General features: G+C 51.1%; 1 protein-coding gene across 1 annotated transcript; it reads left to right on the top strand.

The window, feature by feature from the left end:
- Positions 1–1,128: 1,128 nt before the first annotated feature.
- On the top strand, positions 1,129–10,206 carry HPX (hemopexin). Its single transcript, XM_082845231.1, has 10 exons — positions 1,129–1,262; positions 1,649–1,713; positions 1,812–1,883; positions 2,062–2,183; positions 3,791–3,938; positions 4,632–4,844; positions 5,108–5,215; positions 9,352–9,482; positions 9,563–9,725; positions 9,862–10,206. The coding sequence occupies exons 1-10, from the start codon at positions 1,180–1,182 to the stop codon at positions 10,119–10,121; spliced, it is 1,365 nt and encodes a 454-aa protein (XP_082701357.1). The 5' UTR covers positions 1,129–1,179; the 3' UTR covers positions 10,122–10,206.
- The last annotated feature ends 11,745 nt before the right edge of the window (positions 10,207–21,951 follow it).

The following is a 21,951-nucleotide window of genomic DNA, read 5'->3' as shown; positions in this document are numbered from 1 at the left end:
GCCAGGTACTAGATGGAGAAAATGTAATGGTACAGGGACTGCCCCGGTGGTCCAGTGGTTAAGACTCTGCCCTTCCGATGCAAGTGGCACAGGTTCGATCCCTGGTTGGAGAACTAAGATCCCACATGCTGCGTGGTGTGGCAAAATTTTTTTAAAATATGTAATGGTACATAAAACAGGCAAATCAAAACAAGCAAAGAAACAAAACACAAGCACGCAGAAGCAGAAGCGTAAGCGGACAGACAAAATAATTTCAAGTTTTATTAAGTAACAAAGGAAACAAGTGAGAGTCTGAAATAGCTAGAAGGGGTGGTCAAGAAAGCCTTCATTGAGAGGATAACATTTAAGCAAGAATCAACTGTAAATATTGTGAAACCCCAGTACAGTTCTATTTATTCTGTGATAGGTAAACAAAACACTTTCCCCTTAAGGTGGAAACTATGGAGAAAGTCTAATTACTAGTAGGTCTCTCTGGAAGAGAGACACCTCTTCCTGCACCATTACTGTCAGCCCTTCCCTCCCAGGTGGTTTTTGCAAAGCTCTTTGTCAATGGGGGTGGGGGCTAGGGTGGAACTTGGACTTTTGGCAACAGTGAAATATTATTGACCCATCAAGTGCAAAGCTAAAGAGGCTCGGGAATGCCCCCAAAAGGGCCCTGATGGAGCTTGGAAGAAGCTGTTCTCTGAGCAGTTCAAAGTGTGTTTGTGTATGTGTGTGGTTACTCAGTATATGTAAGTGTCAGTGTCCTTAGGGGTCTCAGAGCTGGGCGTGGCACAGTACACAAAAATGCTCCTTTCCTCTTCTCTCCTCCTGCATTGTTGAGGTAAATCCAACCACAGAAAGGTGGCCCTCAATCAATCTACCCCCTTTCCCGACCTTATGGGCACTCAGACCCATCACCAAGGTGAAGAGAGTCACAGTCGAACACCAGTGGGCTGGGCTAGTCACTGCTCAAAAGTCACTGAAGGGGGATGGCCCTCCTGCCGGGAAGAGTTAGTCTTGGACTCAGATTTCTGTCCAGACCCTGACCTTATTTGCACTGATGTAATCAGCCAATATTGGCATAGCCCTGAGAGATCTCATTCCCAGCAGGCTTGGAGGTGGGGTGGTGCTGCTGCCATGCCTATATAGGGGCTCATCCAGGTGCCCAGAACTGTCCTGTGGCCTCTCCAGCTCATCATGGCTCGGGCACTGGGAACACCAGTTGTACCGTGGTTGTTGGGCTTGTGCTGGTCTCTGGCTAACGCCCATCCTCTTTCTCTGTGAGTGAAGCCGGGGCTGGAGGAGGACCGGGCTCCAGATTAAGAGTGGGCTAGGGGGCTTCCCTGGTGGTGCAGTGGTTGGGAGTCCGCCTGCCGATGCAGGGGACACGGGTTTGTGCCCCGGTCGGGGATGATCCCACATGCCGCGGAGCGGCTGGGCCCATGAGCCACGGCCGCTGAGCCTGTGCGTCGGGAGCCTGTGCTCCGCAACGGGAGAGGCCACAACAGTGAGAGGCCCGCGTACCGCAAAAAAAAAAAAAAAAAGAAAAAAAAAGAAAAAGAGTGGGCTAGGGTCAGTTTTTAGGTCTGGGGCAAGTCTGGGGTCAGGAGCTAAAGGAGAGGGATGGGACCCTGTGGAGCCAGACATCTCCGTGTCTTCTCTCTAGGGCTAATGCCCCTAGGCATGGAGCTGAACATGGGAATGCAACCAAGTTGGACCCCGATGTGATCGGTGAGACCCTGACTTCCTGAGTCTATCTGTCTCGCTGTGTCTCTGCACTGTATCACCTGACTGGCCTTTTATTTGCTATTGCCCCACCTCCTTCCCAGAACGCTGCTCGGATGGCTGGGGCTTTGATGCTACCACCCTAGATGAGCATGGGACTATGCTGTTTTTTAAAGGTAGGAGGGGCTGGGATTGGGGCATTTGGGACCTCAGACTTGGTCCCCTTCATCGAGGGTGTATCCATCTGCGGGAGATTGTAGGAATTACCTGAGAGTATCACCCATAGCTTCTTTGTAACTAGCTCAGTAGGCCAAAAGTTTGTTCCGGGTCCCTCAGTGAGTGTGCGTTTTGCAGGGGAGTTCGTGTGGAAGGGTCAAGACTGGACTCGGGAGTTAATCTCAGAGAGGTGGAAGGATGTCCCCGGCCCCGTGGATGCTGCATTCCGCCATGGTCATGACAGAGTCTTTCTGATCAAGGTACGGCTGGGCCAAGGTCATGGCCAGGCCAGGAAGTGCTGGAATCAACACTAGAGACCCTCTGCCAAGTGGCCCTGGCATGGAGCCCTTACCAACAGGTTCCAGGTTTCCTCCCCCTGCGCCTGCCTTTTCTGAGAAAGCTCAGGCTAGGGGAGTCGGTGTGCACGCGGGCCTGGGAAGCACAACAGCCAGTGGCTCTTCCTCAGTCCTAATCTGCGTCCACACCTCTCTGCTACTCCTCAATCTGTCCACCATCCTTTCCTTCCGGGAAATTTCTTCCCTTGCTTCCACGACCCTGCGTCAAGTCTTCTTCCTGTGGTTGCCAGGTTGTTCACAACACAGTGGTACCTGGCCGAGGGGCAAGTGGAGGATGAGATCCAGCCCACTGTGCTTGTCAAGTCCCAGGCCTTGGCCCAGCCTGTGTCTGCTCCTAGCACCTTCCCCTGACTCGCACAAGGATGCTGTGTGGTCGGGGCGGCCCTCGCTACCAGCTTTGTTTTCCCTCCTGCCTCTTTTCCTGCTCTTCTCAGGCTTCTCATCCTGGGCCACGCCTTGAATGTTTCTTGGGGATCCTCCCCAGCCCTTCCATACACCCTGCCTGGGTGATCTCAACCACTGCCATGGCTCTGAGTTCTCTCCACGTTGTGGACCCCAGATCTGGATCTCTCCCCGGAGCTCCAGACATCTCTTTCTGATTTCCAGGCTGACATCTTCAACTTAGACGTTCCGTAGGCACCTCAGATTCAGCATCCCCCAAACGGAGCTCAGTATCTTCTGTACAAATTCACCCCTCCTCCTGAGTTCCCTGTTTCAGCAAATGGTACCACCACGTGCTGATTCCTGCAAGCCAGGTGCACATGGGTCTTGAGACCTGGACCCTGGTTATCTCTACAGGTTTATCTCCTCCTCCACCACATTCACTGTGTGCCAGCCACATGAGCATGCTGTGTACATGCTACTCCCTCTGCTGATAACGCCCAGTCCACACTTGTCTACCTGGAATATTCCTGCTCAGTTTTTAACTCTTGGCCCAAATGCCTCCTCCTCTGTGCAGCCTTCCAGGAATTCTCTAGGTTGACTTAGGTATTCCCCCTTTATTCCCAGTGCACTTCACATGCCTCCACCTTGGGGCTCACATGGCTAGGATTGTAGGATCCTTTCTGCTTTTGTACAGTGAACTCCTTGAAGGCAGAGACAGAGTCTTGCCACCCCTTTATCCCCAGTGCCTCTCACAATGCCTGGCATATGGTAAGTCATTCAGCAACTGTTTCTTGAGTGAATAAATGAACAAATGAATGTATGAATGGATGGATGATTGCAGGATGACTATTTGTGGATGTGTTTGCCAAAACCAGTGGTATTGCAGATAATTGTGCCATGGGAGTATCTGGTTGTACATAGACAGTTGTGTGTGGTACAGTAACAGTGATGGGATTTGCACAAACTGAAGTTGTGCAAGGGGACAGCACACTGTTGTCCACAGATGGACTGAGAGTGTGTGGGACTGCAGAAGGATATTATGTAAGTGCAATAGATCAAAGATGTGTGGGACGGCAGAGTGGCAGTATCTGGCGTGCATACTAAAAATAGCATGTTTTTGCATGCAGGGGGACAGAGTCTGGGTATACCCTCATGATAAGAAGGAATATCCAAAGTTGCTCCAAGAGGAGTTTCCTGGAATCCCATCCCCAGTGGATGCAGCTGTGGAATGTCACATTGAAGAATGCAGAAGTGAGGGAGTCTTGTTCTTCCAAGGTCAGTCCAGGCTGGAATAAGAGAGCCTGGGGTAGTGGTAGGTTGGTGGTTATAGAGGTAGTGGTAGGGATGGTGGTGGTGGTGGAACCACTATATGGTTTCCTGATGAAGGGAAGGAGTAGAGAAGCCAATTATGGTCTAGTGGTCAAGTAGGGGAAGGAGGGGAAGTCATCCTGGAGAAGGTAACTGGGTGTAATTCTGCTAAAAGTGCCTCATTGTCCCCCATGACCCTTAGGACAAATCTAGGTTCCTTAGTTTTACATACAAGGTTCTCCATGACCAAGTCCCTATTGATCCTCCAGCCTTGAGTCTCATCAAACGCTTACCTTGAACATGAAGCCCCAGAAACGCTATGCTGTTCCCTGTACACCCAATTTGCTTCATGCTTTAGACTTTTGTTTCTGGAGTTACATCTCCCCATCTTGTCTGCCTTGTAACTCCTCCTTCAGATTTTAGTTTAAGTATCACCTTCTCTGGAAAGCTTTCCCTGACTCGTCCCACCGCCCTTGCTGAGCTGATCACGTGTACTTTGCTGCTCCATTTTATTGTATGATTACTTTCCTCAACTGTTTCCCTGCTGGGCTGTGAGCTCCACGTGATGGGGACCATATCTGGTCCATCCTGGGGCCAGTACAAACACAAGGGAAGGCACAGCCCGGCCTCACTGAATGCTTGTTGGTTGATTGGACAAAGGCAACCGCACGTGGTTCTGGGACTTCACTACAAAAACCAAAAAGGAACGTTCCTGGCAGGCTGTTGGCAACTGCTCTTCTGCCATGCGATGGCTCAGCCGCTACTACTGCTTCCGGGGTAACCAATTCCTGCGCTTCAACCCTGTCACGGGAATGGTGTTTCCTAAATACCCTCTGGATGTCCGAGACTACTTTATGCCCTGCCCTGGCAGAGGTGAGAAAGCCCAAGCCCTGGGACCTCCTGGAATTTGTCCACCTTCCCTGAGTTCGCGGACCCCATATAAGCCAGCTCCTACCTTCACCCTGTGGAATGACACCTTGGCCCTTGCCCTAGCTCCACTTCCATTCTGGCTCTCCCCAGCTGTCCTCATATGGGGACAACCTGCACCCCCAATAACCCCAGCCATCTCTTCCATCTCGGAACTCATTCTGCCCTCTTGCCTTCCTGTGTTCCCCCTCACCCATTTCTCCCCCAAGGCCATGAACACGGGAATGTGACTCGCCATGGGGATAAACGCTGTAGCCCAGATCTAGTCTTGTCTGCACTGCTGTCTGACAAACATGGTGCCACCTATGCCTTCAGTGGTAAGAGATGCCCTCCACCTCCCCCATCTCTGCCCTCCATACCTCCCGTCTCTTTCACGTGTGTCTCCCATCTCTGGCACATTTCCTCCATTTTCATCACTGTGCCCCATATTTTGTCCCGTCGGCCCCCATCCTTACACGCTATCATGCCCCTTTTCACCCCTCACTTCGTCTGATGCATATGGTTCAACCTGTCTCTCATCGCTGAGGCCTCTAGCTTCACCTGTCTGCCTCCCAGTACCATCTGTTGGTACATAGGGACCTCCTGGCCCCATGACTCCTCGTATTCTCTTTGCTCTTGCACGTCTCGCAGGGTCCTCTGGCCCTCCCCACCTTGAGCTTCTCATCAGGAGCTCCATCTTGTTCCAGGTGCCTGGTTCCTATGTGCAGGCCTCTGGGCACAGCATTACCTGGGGATGAGATGTTCCCATTGCTGAGAACCAGCCAACAACTGTTCAGTCCCTTAGACCTTTAGGCAATAGTTTCACCAGCCTGAAGAGATTTCTCCTCTGAGTGACCAGGAGAAACCCCTCGCCTCAGACCTGTGCCATTAAAAACCATCGGATGATACCTAAGGATGTTCTGGGGCTAGTCAGACAGGTAGTGATAAGTCTTGATCTATACTTGAGGACAGCTCCAAGAGAAGGAGTGACCTACCACATTACACTCAGCCTAAGATATATGTATGATCAGACACAAATGTAAAATAGTGGTGAGAATACAGAAGAGTGAAAATCCTTTCTTGCTCCTAATCCCTGAATAAATCTGATCAGATATGACTACGAAGCTATAATGAAAAACACACAGCTGCAAGGAGAGCATATGCCCACAGCAGGAATGCATGCTGTAATGAGAACGTGCCTCCATGATGAAACACACACCTGTAGTGAAAAGGTAGACCTATGCTGAGAATATATGCCAGAGTAAGAACACAAAAGTGTCAGAAGCACATGCAGCTATGGTGAGAGCGAGGCACCATGGGGAGGACACATACACAGAGCGAAATAGCAATGCTTACAGAGATAGAGAGATAAACAGACATAGAGAGATATGGAGATAGAGACACTAAGAAAATAGGGCCACAGGGACCACACAGAGTTGTAGAGAGAACACCCAGCCATGGAGAGATCACGGAACCTCAAGACCATGTGTCCGTAAGTAGAATGCAGCTGAATTCCTAAATCAGGAGTATTAGAGATGTTCTATAGCTGTTGAGAGACTATTGTTATGCTAAAAATACCCAGCTGAGGTGGGAACTCACTATCTTGGTGAAAACACCAGTGTGACCCAGCCACTCAGCACAGGGCTGGGCCTCTCCTCTCCCTTATTGATAAGTCTCTTGTCTGTACCTCACAGCTGCTAACCCATTCTTTCTGTTTTGTCACTACTTCGGCTCGCACAGGGACCGTCACGCCCTCTCTACTTTCTCTCTAGTCAGGATCTTTTAGCCTCAGATCCGACTGATAACTGCCTCGGCTCTCTTTTTCCTACTTGGATTTCCAGAGAGAGAATGGGACTGGCTCAGCCCATATTTTTATTCCAGACCACATTCGAGTGGCCGCTGGTCGGCCTCTGCATCGACTTCTAATGGATTGGGGGCTCAGCACTTACTTCCTCTGCACAAAATGCAGCGCAGCTCTGGTTCTCCAAATAGGGGCCACGAGCAGGGTAGTTTCAGCAGGAGGGGAAGGTGGATATGTAGTTACTGGGACTTGCCCAGTTAATACCCATAAGGAGAACTTGTGGCTGCACTGGGAATACCAGCTATTTTTCGAGCACCGAAAAATGATCGAGCACCTGATAGGCACTGGGCATTTTTTCTAGGCACTGAGATACAGTCGTGAACATGGCAGATGAGACACCTGCCTTCAGAGAGCCTGCTAGACGGAGAGAGGACAGTAAAAAAGAGAAAGTGAAAGAGAATACTTTCAGGCAGTGTTAACAGCTGTGATGTGTTCTGGGAACATCAGAATGCTTCTTATTCTCAGATACCATTTGAAGCTAGAATAAATGAATGTATGAGTCGTTGATGTTTTAAAATATAAAATAAAAGAATGTTAAGTGTCCCCAAAAAGCTGTGAAGAAAATAAGACAGGCTAATGGGATAGAGGTGAAGAGAATTAGGGGCCCCTTCACTGAAGAGACGATTTTTGAGCTGAGATTTCAGTGATCAAAAGGAATTAGCCACGTAAAGCACTGGAGGAGAAGCATTTTAGGGAGGGTAGACAGCAAATACTTCGGGGAGGCAAGAAAGGAGGCCAGTGTGGCTGACACGCTGAGAAGGAGCCAGGTAAGTGGCTTGAAAAGAGGGAGGCAGGGGTCAGATGACATGGGCCTGGTAAGGATTTTCAACTGTAAAAGGAAGCCGGGAAGGGCTCTTGATCAGAGCTGTGATATGTTCTGGCTTATTTTTTTAAGCATCTGTCTTTTTATCTTACTTCTTTATTTATTTAATTTATTTATGGTTGCGTTGGGTCTTCATTGCTGTGCGCTGGCTTTCTCTAGCTGGTGAAGAGCGGGGGCTACTGTTCGTTGCGGTGCGCAGGCTTCTCATTGCGGTGGCTTCTCTTGTGGCGGAGCACGGGTCCTAGGGTACGCAGGCTTCAGTACTTGTGGCACGCTGGCTTCAGAGGTTGTGGCTCGCGGGCTCTAGAGCGCAGGCTCAGTAGTTGTGGCGCACGGGCTTAGTTGCTCCGTGGCATGTGGGATCTTCCCGGACCAGGGCTCAAATCCGTGTCCCCTGCATTGGCAGGCGGATTCTTAACCACTGCGCCACCAGGGAAGCCCATGACTTATTTTTTTTAAAAGATCATCCTGGCTTCTTGTGGAATATAAGTCACAGAGGTACAATTGTGTAAGCAGGGAATCCAGCAAGGAGTTCTTGCAGCTGTCTGGATTAGAGGTGATGACAGCTTGGACTGGGATAACAGCAGCAGAGGTGGTGAGGGGTCATCGCGACGTATTTTGGAAGTCGGGCCCATAGCATTTAACCAATGCCTTGGATATTGATCGGAGTGGGGAAGGGGAAAGAGAGGTTTCAAGAATGACTTGGCTTTTAGGGACTGGGAAACTAGGTGACTGGTGGTTTCTTTTTCTAAAATTGGGAAAGACTAGGGAAGGAGATGTGTGTGTGTGTGTTTGGTGGGGGCAGAAATAAGTTTGGACACATTAGGGTTTTGGTGTCTAATGGTCCCAAATGGACAGGTCAGGTAGGCAGCTGAGTTTGCGCCTGACACTCAAAGAAGCAGTCCATCAGATCCAAAGGGAACAGATCAAAAGTCATCAGTATATAGGTGGTGTTTAAAGCCCTGGACTAGGTGAAATCACCAAGAGAGTGAGTACAGATAGAGCAGAGGTCCAAACTGGGGGATTCCAATAATAGATATCAGGCTGAAGAGGAGTCAGAAAGTTAAGAAGAACCCTGGAAGAGTCTGGAATCACAGAGCCAAGATCCAAAAAAGATATTTAAAGAAGGGACCTGTGAGCAGTCAAATGCCACTGAGAGGTAGAGTAAGATGTAGACATTAGATTTGGCAAGTTGGAGGATACTAGTGACCTTGAAAAGAGAAATCTCAATGGCAAAGGGAAACAGGAATGTAAGTGAAGTGGGCTGAGGAAGAAAAGGTAAATGAGAGTTTAGACAATTCCTCTAATAAGTTGTTATGAAAAGGGGAGAGGAAAATTAGGGTGCTGGTCTGGCTACTCCCTCCGTCTCCTACCATCTCAAGGGATTAGAGAACACAGCCAGCGTGAGAACGCCCAGGGGAAGCTTGCTGCGCTGCTTCCCTTTGAACTCCTGGCCACTGTCTCACTGTAGCATCTCTGCACACAGACATCTGAGATGCATAAGGAGACCCCACTGAACCCCATGACGGACATTGGCCTTACCTGGCAACTTGGCCACTGTTCTCCAAGCTCGCCCTTCCGTCAGGCCCCTACTGACTCCGATTCCAATTAGGTCACAACGCCCAACTTTGCCAACCAAGTCTTCCTCAGCTCCTCACATGGCCTCTTCCCTCTTGGCCTCTGGATGCATTCTTTCCTCCCTCTCAAGACTTACCCCTGCCTCTGTCACTTGCCTCTTCACTGCCTGGCCTTTTACCACCAGTACTAGAGGTACCTCTGCTACCCCACAGGATCCCACTACTGGCGTCTGGACACCAGCCAGGACGGGTGGCATAGCTGGCCCATTGAGCATCTGTGGCCCCATGGTCCTTCAACAGTGGATACTGCCTTTTCCTGGGATGATAAGCTCTATCTGATCCAGGTGTGTGTTGGGAGTGACGCATGAGGTGGAGACTGGGAAAATACCCAGCTCTGTGCTGATTAATGTCCTTTGTCCTCCAGGGCACCCAGGTATATATCTTCCTGACAAAGGGAGGCTATATCCTAGTAGATGGTTATCCAAAGCGGCTGGAGAAGGAATTCGGGAGCCCTCACGGGATCAACCTTGATACTGTGGATGCAGCCTTTACCTGTCCTGGGTCTTCTCGCCTCCACGTCATGGCAGGTGAGGGGTGTCGGGTGCTGAGGGGGGGCCTGTTCTGCTACTTCTCCGTGGCACAGATCCCCGTCATGGCGTGAGAAGAGCCAGGTCAGGATCCCCATGACGTGGAAGCCATGTTATGTCCGGTGTTTCTTCCCAGGACGGCGGCTGTGGTGGCTGGACCTGAAGTTAGGAGCTCAAGCCACGTGGACAGAGCTTCCTTGGCCCCATGAAAAGGTTGACGCGGCCCTGTGTACGGAAAAGTCTCTGGGCCCCAGCTCGTGTTCCGCCAATGGTCTTGGCTTGTACCTCGTCCAAGGCCCCAATTTGTACTGCTACGGAGACGTGGAGAGATTGAATGTGGCCAAGGCCCTTCCCCAGCCCCAGAAAGTAAACAGCCTCCTGGGTTGCCCTCACTGACAGCGCTGCTGATGTGAGGCTGGCCCAGCTCCTTCTCCTGGTTTTCCTTACAATAAAGCCAGAGTGCTCCCTCGCTTGGATCAAAGGGCCCTGGTTGTGGCACAATCTCACTTCTTTCTTTGAGTTGAGAAGCTCGTAACCTCTCTTTGGAGGCTCTTAAATAGGCCGTGGGAGACCAGGGAGGGGAGGGCTCAGGGACAGACCTCATTTCTGCACAGGTGATTCCTGAACCCCGGTCATAAACTGACTTCTTCCAGACTACTGAGACAGAGAGGGAAACAGAGGAACAAAAGTAGAGAAAGGAAGCCCTGTGTCTACCCAGCACGTAAGAGGCAGAGCAGGGACTCTGCCCCCACCTGCTAATAACTGACCACAGCTTGGCCCCAGGACATTGGGAAAATAGGGCTGGAGGCGGCTACGTTTGTGCGAAGTGGGTTGGCTCGGTGCTGCCACGGAGGGCCGCGGGGGCCCTCAAATTGTAGGTCCAGGGGGTTCAGGGAGCATCACTCCAGAAGACAAGTCTTTGGTTGCTATGAGTTAGGCATAACAAGTGGAATGAAAACAGAGCATTTTCACTCACCTGAGGCAAGCCGGGGAAAGGGGAGAAAGCCTGATTCGGGGAGGTGGCACCATGAAACACATTTGCAAAACGTCACACAGCCCTTGGGGGGTCCTGCTGGCTAAGTCCCCTGGGTATCTGCACCATCTAGGCCAGCAAATGTCGTCTGGGTGGAGGTTGCAGTGGTTTGTTCTTTTCAGGTCATAAGCTGACCAAGGCTTTAGGCTCCAAACTTACTGACAACCATTTGACTGGGGATTGGCCTGGACTATAGACAACTGGGTCTCAGGTGAGACCCTTTTCCTCCTCTACGTTTCCAACCCACCTGAGCTTGAAAGTTTGTTTGTTTTAGGCTCAAAAAAATAGCCTCAGACTCTAGCAGAGGGCCCTCATTCTGAGCTTCCATATCTTAGCCTCAGTGACTTCTTCCATAAAATGGGTATAATACTAGACACCTCCCAGTGACAATGAGTATGGATGGAACTCAACCCATCTCTTGGATTCACTCCGGAAGGGGCCTGAAAGGATACCCACACTCTGGCCCATGGCCTCTCCTGGTTTAGGGTCAGCCCCTCCTGACCTGGTGGCCTCCTGCTCTTTCATGGGTAGAAGAGTAGATGGACAAGCTTTGCACTGGGAGGCCAGGCCATAGAGTGGCTCCCAATAGGCACCAGGCCCCTGCGGTTCAGTTGAATTGCCTGAGGTTCCTTGCCCAGCCTCAACAGCTAGGAAGGGAAGCAGGGGATGAACCTGGGCCCTTTAGATCAGGGTCCACCCAGCACTTGTGGTTGGCTGGGGCTGGGAACTAAGGTAGGGGCCAGGCACCAGGGCTGTGGGGTCCACTTCCAAGGAGTGTCTTGAGCTTTCTTTTCCAACCCAGATGATGTCTGGATGGTTCTCCTCATGGGATGGCTGCTCCTCCTTCAGTCTGAGGGGTAAGAACAAGGCCAGAGTCTCAGTTCTGGGCCTTATTCAGTCCATGTGTCACCTATGGGGCCATCCCTGCATCATGTCAGGGAGGCTAGAGGTGTCTAAACAGTTATCCAGCAACTCTGCTGGATACTCAAGGTTAACTTCCTCCTCTCTATTGAGAAAGGAGAACTTAAGTCTCCTCTTTCTTCTCTTCTCCCATCTGCTCTGTTGCAGGGAAGCCTCTAGCTTGTGTCCAAGGACTCCCAGAAAAGGTCCAACTCATGCTTCTTCCATCCACGCATTTAGTACCTCCTATGTTCAGGGCAGTGCATTTGATGCTGTGGACCATGTCTTCCTCCTTGAGTCTTTCCTCCCTTGGATTTCCTCCGTGACATTACTCTCTCCTGATCGTCTCTTACTCTCTGTTTCTTCTCAGCTTTCCTCTTGGCCTTCTTTTCCTCTGCTGGCTTGCCAAATGCTGGCATTCCCAGAGTTCAATCCTCCATCCTTTTCTTTTCTCATCCTATATGCTCTTCCTGGGAATGTATTAGAACAATCCTGTTGAAGAAGGGTGTTGAGGAAGTCCTTGCCAGGACTAGCAACTGACTGATGAATTCCACTGCGATACAATATGTAGGAAGATTCTACTCCTTTGGACTTCCCAAATGATAACAACCACCCTGAAGAAAGAGGGTTTATTGGATCAACTACAAGAAAAATTACAATATCAAAGCAATATTTACATGTAGTGGTAGAAAAGGCTGCCTTTGCTCCAAAAGTGTCTTTGCCGCTACTTGAGTTGTAAGCTCTATTCTTCCCTACAGGTGATTTGGGTGCCAACTGCCTGGTAATGCAGTTGTCCACCAGGCTGATCTAGCAAACCAAATAGCATAAAGCCAGTACTCTTGGTTAATGACTCTGGATGGACTTGCTTCTAATTCAAGTTTTTCCTGATAGGTCCAAGGTAATCATTTTAAAAGTTTGCTGCCTCAGAGGGACCCACATTGGTCAAAACCACACGTAGCATCCGAGGTGGCTCATAGGCTATTGGTTGCTCTAGAAAGCATCAGAAGGGGGATGTGATACAATAGAGAAGGGATGGATGAAGGGCACAGGTTGACTCCCCACTGATCAGGAGGCTTTGCAGACCTAGGAGATCAGGGATTCAGGAAGATGGTGTGTGGGTCACACTGCACTGTGTGTGAACTGCACACTTTACTTTTTTCATCTTAGCTAAGTAGACTCCTCTCCCCATCCTGACCATCCTATCTGCGAACCTCTGATTACCTGAAGGGACTTCCCTGGATGCTGAAGCCATTCTGTTCAATGGGACTGGCAAGACAAGTATTCTGATGGGCTGCTTGTAAATGAGCGATATTTCTGGATTCTTTTCATTTGCTCAAGCAGAAATCCGGAAGTCATCCTTCCCTTTATACTACCATAGCCAATCAATCAACTGATCACCAGTTTTTGTGAATTCTACCTCCTGAACACTTATTAAACCTATGCAATTTTTTCCATCCCTACTCCCACCACTATAGTCATCTCCTACCTAGACTATATCAATTGCTTTCTAACTGGTCCCCACCCTGCCAGTTTTGCTCTCCTCCTATCTATCCTCCACTTAGCAGCCAGAAGTGATCTAAAATGCAAGGGTGAACATGCCCCTCTCCTGCCTCAAACTCCATGTTGATTTTCCATTGCCCTTAAAATAAAGTCCAAAACCCTAAGCCTAACATACAAGGCCCTCCTTGATTTGGTACCTGTCCACCTTTCCACCTCACCTTATGCCGTTCTTCTCCACACCCATACCGGCCACCCATTATTGGACTTCCCCTTTGACTTGGAATCATTTTCTCTTCTTTTGGATAACCTCTATCTCCTTCACCCCTTCCCTTCACATAAGTGCCCTTCCATATGAAAGCCTTCCCAAACCTCCCCAGACCAAATTTAGTCCATTCACATAGCATCATGTACATCTTCAAAATACTCAACACATTTCTAATATGTTTAATATCTCTTTCCCTTGTTATTCAAGCTCCCTGAGGGCAAGGACTCAATATTGTTTCTCTACAAGTTCCTAGCACCAAGGACAGTGCATCCCACATGATAATGATTTGTTGAGAGAGAATGATCAAATGAATGAGGACACCTTTCTTCTTCTGGGTAACTCTTACTCACCTTTCAAGGACAAAGGTCACATGTTATACCCTCCAGGTTGGGTGACAGTCAAATCTGATTCATCTTTGGGTCCCTAGGACTTAGCTTGGGACTTGGTACATGGTTCATATATCATAGAAGCTTGTCAATTCATAATAAATTCTTGTCCAGGAGTTGATAATGTTTGAAGCTGAATGATGGGTATATGAGGGTTCATTATACTGTTCTGTCTCTTTATGTTACATATATTTGAAATTTTCCATAACAAAAAGTTAAAACATTTATATTCACCTCAAATCAAGTGAAAGTGTAGTCAAAGATGACCTTGAGGCTCCTGGCTTAGGCAAGCAGTAGATGGTGGTGCCACTCACTGGGATGGATAAAGTGGAGCTGAATCCAGTCGTGTGTTTGTGTGTGTATGAATGTGTGTGTGTTCGTGTTCGTGCACACATGCACTGGGGAGGGTTTTTTTCACCCCAGTGAAACTTCTTAGAAGGCCAATAAAGGGGATGAGACAATGAATTTAGATTTGGACATTTTTAGTTTTAGGTACCTTGAGGGCATCTTGAGTCAGTTGCTCAGTACTTAGTAGTTACAATAAATTAAATCGTCTGCCTTAGAGGAATGAGCCAGGAGAGGGCTTCTGGATGGTAATATTCCCCCTCACTATCTTTGAAAGCCTCTGTGCCGCTGACCCGACCACTGGGAACTATCTCACTATCCAGGGAGTCTGTGCAATATTGGGCCCCATCATTCCTTCCTTCACACTTTTCATCCACATTCCCCCTTCTTCCTTCCCTCCTGTGAATTTCCACCAGGGAGCGATTCATTCTTCACATCTGCAAGGCCTTGGTGTCACAGTTTCATGTTCAGCAGCAGTGGTAGGGTGTTAAGAAACATCTGGGTTCCAGGTTGTCTCCCCCACTTACCTGTGACTGCAGGCAAGTCGTTTTACCTTTCTGAACCTCAGCATCTGCCTCTGAAAACTGAGGATGATCATAGTGGCGACTTCACAGGGCTGATGTGAGGACGAATGCATATAACGGGTTTAACACAGAGCCTGGCACCGTGTAAGCGGCCACTAAATAAGAGCTATTATTATCACCAACGCTGTGCCCTCATCGCTTCTCCACCAGGACGTCACGGAGTGTTGCCGCAAGAGCAGAGCAGGCTGCCTCCTCGGAGCCCCTCCCCGCGCGGCCGCGGCCCTGGCACTGCCACAGCCGCTCCCGCTCCAACCCCTCGGTGAGTCGCCCCGCCGGGGTGCGGGGCCGGGGCCCTGTGGGCCGCACAGGGTGAGTCCAAGGCCTCGTGGTGGAGGGCGGTGCCGGGCTGGGCGGGGGTCGGCGGAGGCTGGGGCAGCGCTCTGGAACCCTGGGACCCGGGCGCAGGGATGGCGGCCGGCGAGGGGCTTTGGGCCGCTGGACTCCTCGAGGCCCGAGGGTCCCGCAGGGAGGGGCCCTCCGCTCGGCTGCCACCAGTGACGCCGCCGAGGGGCTCCCGCTCCCCGGCCCGCGTCCGGCCCAAGATGGCGCCCCTCCCCCACCCGCTGCCCCGCGCGCGCCTCCGCTGCTCCGGGCGCGGCCCCGCGGCCCGCGCGCTCCTGGGCGGGGGATGTTGTGATGGAGAAGCCGCCGCGGAGCCCGAGCCCTGCAGCCTGAGCCACCTCCGCCACCTGGGCCTGGGGCCTCCCCGCGCAGGTAGGAGCTGCCCCTGCCGGGACCCAGCCCGGGCGGTCGGATCCCGGCCTCCAGTGGCCGGCGGACCCCGCAGCCCGAGCTCCGCGGCGGCCCGCGTCCCCCCGCCAGGCCCCATCCCCGCGCGCGGCCCTCCCACCGCGTATTCCGACTACTCCCCTGTTCTCCCCGTTACAAGGTCGGACTCTACTTCGGTCCTCACACCGTCCCCTCCCCGACCTTTACCTCCTGCCTCTCCGGGTTGAATAGGGAGCGAGAACAGGGGAAGGGAAGCGAGGGGCGGTGGGGGGATGGGGGATGGGGACTAGGGGATGGGGGAGGGGAGATCAAGGACTGGGAAGAGGACGTGTGGTGAGGTAAGCTCAGAGGCTGCACGGATTCCTGCAGGGTCCCAGGCCTGGCATCTGTCAAGCCGCATTCTGTTGCCCTCGGCGACCGAGGGGTGTGCCCTGGGGCCGCTGTGGCCCCCCCTCGGCCAGGAGGCCTAGCACTGGCAGGAGCACCCATTAGGAGCAGTTTTCCCGCTGCCAATTCAGAGGATATTTCGAACCTATTGAATCTGCCTTGTGCGTTTCTTGCTTTCCCAGTACCTCAGAGGCCCAGCTCTCTCCACTCCTTAAAGCCAGAACCTCGTCTACACTTGATGTCTTTATTTCCTCACGTCCCATTAATTCACTTCACTCCGTCTTATGTCTCTGGCACCCACGGAAACTGCTCAAGCCAAGGTCACTGGAGATGTCCATGTGGCCAACTCCAATGGACACTTTCCTATTATCCGCCTTCCATTTTCTAGTATTAGTGGTGTGTGTCAGCTCTCCTTGAAACGTTTTCCTGGTTTCTGTCCTGCAGCATTGTCTGCTTCTCAATCTCATTTGCTACCTCCTTCCCCTCTCTTTAGATGCTGGTGAGGCTCTTGGTTCTTTCCTGGGCCATCTTCGCTCATTCTGCACTTTCTCCTCGGGTCCTTTATTCACTCTCAAAGCTTCAAATTTCATATATACACACACATATATATATATGCACACACACACACACACACACACACACACACACACACACACACACACATATATATGATTCTCGGATTTATACATCTTGCCCAGATCTCTTTCCTGAACTCCAGACGCAATATCCAACTGGCCTCATGACATCCCCTTGGAAATCCAACAGGAGTTTCCAGACTTACTGATCCCAAGCTGTATTATCTTTCCTATGTTCCCTCTCTATCCCTTCTTTCAAATCTGCTCCTCCTTCAACTCTCAGAAATGGATACTTTCCAATCAGCTACCCAAGCTGGAATCCTAGGCAACATTCTAGATTAATGTCTCTCTCTCTCACTCTGTACATCTTATGTCACCAAGTTCTGTTACATCCACTACCTAAGTATTTTACAAATCCATTCATTTCACTGCATCTTACCCACTGCTGCCAAACTTAATCTAGGCCACACACCCCCTTTTTTCCTTGATTGTTCTGATAACATACCCTCTTGCCTACCTCCTCTTAATACTCTAACGTAGTGTTTTCCTTAAAAAAAAAACCAAAACTATCTGATCATTTATTCATTCAACAAGTATGCTTTGAGCGCCTAATATATACCAGGTACTGTCAGGCACTGAATATATAATTACGAGCAAAATAGGCTGTGTCCTTGTCCCCATGGAGCTGACAGTCTAAGGGGAAAATCAGATAAGAATAAAATTACGAATGTAATAAATACCATGAAGGGAAAGGTGAATGGTGCCTTGAGAACACACAAGAGCACCACCTAAACTGGACTAGGAGGTAGGGAGAGAGGGTCAAGGAAGGCGTCTCTGAGAACATGACATTTGACCTAAGAGGCAAAGTAATTAGACTGAGAGGGTAGGGGAAGGAGGGTCCAGGCAGAAGGGAATCACGTGCAGACACCTGATGGAAAGAGAGAGCATGATGTCTTCGAGGAATCAAAAGCAGGCCAGTGATGCTGGACAGCAGAGTGCCAAAGCTGGAGAGGAAGGCTGAGCCGGACAATCGAGGGCATGTTAAGAATTTTGATCTTAAAGTCTTTGTCCTCGGTGTGGACTCTTGACGGTAGTGGATGCAGAGAGTCGATCAAGTCCAAAAATTTTTCTTGGATAGAAAATCATCAGTACCTGGGGATGGATTGAATGTGGGGAGTGAGGGAGAAGGTGGTGTCAAGAATGGTATTGCTGGGCTTCCCTGGTGGCGCAGTGGTGGAGAGTCCGCCTGCCGATGCAGGGGACACGGGTTCGTGCCCCGGTCCGGGAAGATCCCATGTGCCACGGAGCGGCTGGGCCCGTGAGCCATGGCCGCTGGGCCTGCGCGTCCGGAGCCTGTGCTCCGCAATGGGAGAGGCCACAGCAGTGAGAGGCCCGCGTACCGCAAAAAAAAGAAAAAAAAAAGAATGGTATTGCTACTTCTGGTTTATAGAACAGAGCTGGTGGTCATGTCATTCCATGAGCCAGGATCCTGAAAGGACCAGTTAAGATGTGGGAGAGAGAAACATGAGTGGATATGCTGGTTTGAGAGGCCTTTGAGACATCCGAGTGGAGATGTTGAGTAGCAAGTTGAATGTGTGTGTCTAGAGCTCAGATGAGAGGTCTGAAATGAAGGTGTACTTTTGGAAAGCATCAATTTGTAGGGGGCACCTGAAGCTATGGGCATGAATGAATACCTGTGTCAAATATCGGGTGAGAAAGAGAAAGGGGCATAAGAACAAGCTGTGAGAAACTCCAGCGTGTAACGGCTGGCGGAGGATGAGGAGCCAGCAAAGGAGTGTAAGAAACCACCAGGCAGTAACTAGAGTGCAGGAAGAAAACCAGGAGATGTAGTATGTGGAAGCCATGGATGAAAGCTGGATGAGAGGCCCATGGTGTCAGATGCTGCTGAGAGTACAACCAGGATGAGGACTCCAAGGGTCTGTTGGATTAAATGACACAGGGGCCGTGTTGACCTTGGTAGGAGCTGTTACTGAAGCATGTTGAGAGTGGAAGCAGGACTGGGAATAGTTGAAGAGTGAGACCCAGGTGAGGACACGGCAGCCATGAGTGAAGACAGCTCTTTCAAGAAGTTTGCGGATGTGGGGGAGAAAAGAGAGTAGCAAGTGGCGCTGGAAGAATGTCAGGTCAAGAAAGACTCTGTGTTTAAGTTGGGAGATAGTGGATCCCGCTGAGGAGTGGTTGATTAGGTAGAAGAAAAAAATGGATTAACAGTGGCATACAATTCCTGGAAAGGCATGAAAGGAAGGATTTAAGTGACAGGTGAAGCAACTGGTTTTAGGAAAAAGGAGATAAAAGGATAGGTGCTGAGTTTGTAGGTTGGAGGATGTTCTCTGGCTGATAGCTGCCATTTCCTCCGTGAACGGGGAGTGCGTTGGGGGTCATCCTCTGAGAGGGAGGGATGGTGAAGGGGGTGGTCCAAGGAGAGTCGTGTTCTTATCTCAGGCAGGTCTTCGCCAATGTCTCGGTCAAAGTAAGCCTCGGGCTCCTATAGTGCCCTGTTCTTTCCCCATCAAAATAGTCAATCACTTATTCAACAAATAGGGAGTGCTTCGAGTGCCAGGTACTGCCATTACACTGCATTGTAACGAGGTGTTCAGTGACTGTTTCCCTGCTAGACTGTGAGCTCCTTCGGGGAACAGTCATTTCTTTATTATTCATCACTCTCCCCCCATGCCCAGCACAGTGCCTGGCATATAGTAAGTGGTCAGGTTAGCAGACCATTGACCTTGAGCAGGCCTCGCCTGTCTACCCGTGTGGTCTCCTATCAGCCCCTTCAGGCTTAGTGGCCACTCTTTTAGCTCCTCCCCTGAGGGCTCCGCCCAGCTCCCTGCCTTGAGCCAGAATCCATTTGTCTCTTTCCATCCTTTGAGAGGCTCCAGGTATGGGTAGCACCAGTGAGAGGGGAGAGGTTAGGTTGTGCCCCTTCTTGAAGATATTGGGCAGCTGGTCATCCTTGGACCTTAAAGAGTGAGGTGAAGGAGACCGCACTGCTTTGGGCTAGGCGCTCAGGCTTTAGCACTCTTCACACAGCAGAACTTCCCCCTTCCCTCCCCCAGTGCTTTCTGCCCCCATGACTGCCCTGCAGTCACCCTGGTTCTTCACTGTCCCAGCCTCACGGGGCACGTGCCCTTCCCAGACCACACTTCCAGATGCTAAGGAGGTTGGTCCTGGCCTGAACACTGAGAAACCTGGCTCCGTACACTGCTGCTTCAGAGAAGGGCCTGCCATCCCTGTAATGCTCTGAGTGTGGCAGAGTCATGGGGCCTTCCATCTCCTGAAACTCCTCGAGATGCCACTCAAAGGAACAGCCTTTGAGCTAGGGTATCGGCTTAAGCTAGCTCCCTCCCTCCCTTTTTTCCTAGATCTCAGGCCTCACCTGTCCAGGACCCCATCCTACTTCCTGCTCAGGGACCCTTCATCATTCTCCAGCACCCTCCCTGACACTCCCATCCCCAGCCCATGAGGCCACACAAGCCTGTCTCAGTGTCTATCCCCAATTAGTTCTGAGCTTCCTAGTTCCTGTTCCTCTCACCCCTCCATCCTGACCAGGGGCCCACTCTGTGCAGACGCACAGCACACGCTCTTTGCTAATGGGGTGCGAAGTTGAATGAGACAGGGTCTCAGATGTTCGGACAGAATGCAGTACTGGGTATGGTGAGCCAGGGAGGGAATGGGCACGTGAGGATGGGGATAGGGGACTGGACAGAAAAGACTTACTGCTTAGGAGCTTTGACCACTGAGCCAAGTAGTGAAACATAAGCAGAGGTCCTCACAAGGGGAGACGGGATTCCACGCCGAGGGATCAGTGTAAACAAAGAGCCAGGGCCGTGTGAGTGTGACGTGTGCTAGAATCCACCATACTTCCTGTGGCTGGAGTGTAAGGTGGGAAGGAGGCAGGACGGGGAGGAGGCCCGAGAGGTCATAGGCATTGGCTCGAGGAGGCTCTTGGTGATCTGCTAATGAGTACAGACATTATCCTAAAGGCAGTCCTGAGCCATCTGACTTTTTGAGCTGGAGAGTGACACAATCTGGTTTCCATTTCTGGAAGATTACTGTGGTTCTGGGCAGAGACAGGGCCGTCTGTCTTTCTCATTTATGCCGGTGGCCACGAGCTTTCTCATTGCCGAGGTGGAGCCGTACCGAGCAGACCAGCAGGTGGTTACACGTGAGGCAGACATGTGGACAGGGACCTTCTCACATTTATTTCACACATGTGTGCATAGCATTGTGCTAGGCTCTGAGGGGCTAGGAGTGATGGAAAGGCGAGCTACGGCCCCTGCCCCAGGACCCGGCACTGCACCCGAGAGACGGCAGAGCCTTGCGGGGCAGCCTAAACACCTCCGGGCTGTCAGTGCTCAGGGTTGAGAGCTGCGCTGTGGAGACAGAGAACACTGGGGCCATGGGTTCAAGGAGAGAAAGAACTCAGGGCACACAGGCAGGTGGAGAGCGCTCAGGTAAGAAACTGAGGAGAAAGGACTGTGCAGCGGGAGTCTGAGGGGAAGGTGTGCCTGGGGGGCAGTCCGTAGGGGAGAGTTGCACGTTGCGGGGAGGTCAGGTAGGAAGAGACCTTTGAGTGAGGGTATCAGGGAGGGGAGGATAGTGTCTAAGAGGGTCAGACGGAGACACAGTCGGATAATGGTTGGTCAGGGAGAATAAACTGTGAGGGGGTGGCCAGGGAGGGTCCAGGGAGTGAGCACAATATAGTGGGGTCAGGGAAGGAGAGAAGCCTAGCAGTGGAAGATCAGGGAGATGGGGAGGGTGGAATGGGGCTTTGAGGGTGAGATCAATTGTTAGGGTGCTGGGCTTGGCTGCTCGGAGGAGAAGGTGATCCACGAAGCGCTTCTGAGGATGCAGGAGGGGGTCCGAGGGGATGGGACTGGTGGACTTTCACTGTGGGACAGGAGACCTCACCTGAAGGGCAGGTGGAGTTTTGCTGGGGCATCGTGAGCAATGGTTGAGACACAGTAACGCGACCAGGGTGTGTTTTCTGAAACTGGCAGAGGAGATGCGAAATGGGGCCGGGGGCAGGTGGGAGGGCAGATTCCTACACTGATTCAACAAATATTTATCGAGTTCTTGGCTCTGTGCCAGCACCGTGCTAAGCCCTAGGCATACTACATTGAAAAAAAAACCAAGAAAGACAAAATCCTCACCACCATGGAACCGAAATTACAGTCATGAGCAGACAATCATTGAACAAAGTAAATAATAACTTAGCTTGTCAGGTGGTGTTGGGTGCTGGGGGCAGTTTGGGGATTGCTGGGAGGGGCCACGGAGGCCTGCAGATTTACAAAGGGTATCCGGGGAAGGTCTCACTGAAAAGGTGACATCTGGGCAAAGACCTGAAGGGCTGGAGGGTCCAGATCAAAGACTCCTGCAGTGACCCAGGCATGGGGCATCATAGGGGCTGGCAGAGGAATTGGTACCCGAGGTGAGATACTTTATCGAAACAGTCACCAAAATGTTGCTTCAACTGGTCAAAGGAACCACGAGTTGGAGCT

The sequence above is a fragment of the Leucopleurus acutus genome (assembly GCF_964270905.1).
Source record: "Leucopleurus acutus genome assembly, chromosome: 8".
NCBI classification, from domain to species: domain Eukaryota; kingdom Metazoa; phylum Chordata; class Mammalia; order Artiodactyla; family Delphinidae; genus Leucopleurus; species Leucopleurus acutus.
This window is presented reverse-complemented; position numbering and strand designations above follow the sequence as displayed.

Excerpts from the sequence above, each read along its gene's own strand:
- HPX (XM_082845231.1), top strand. The coding sequence starts at position 1,180 with ATGGCTCGGGCACTGGGAACACCAGTTGTACCGTGGTTGTTGGGCTTG. Across the intron at positions 1,263-1,648 it reads AACGCCCATCCTCTTTCTCT|GGCTAATGCCCCTAGGCATG; the intron begins GTGAGTGAAGCC and ends TCTTCTCTCTAG. Across the intron at positions 9,483-9,562 it reads ATAAGCTCTATCTGATCCAG|GGCACCCAGGTATATATCTT; the intron begins GTGTGTGTTGGG and ends TTTGTCCTCCAG.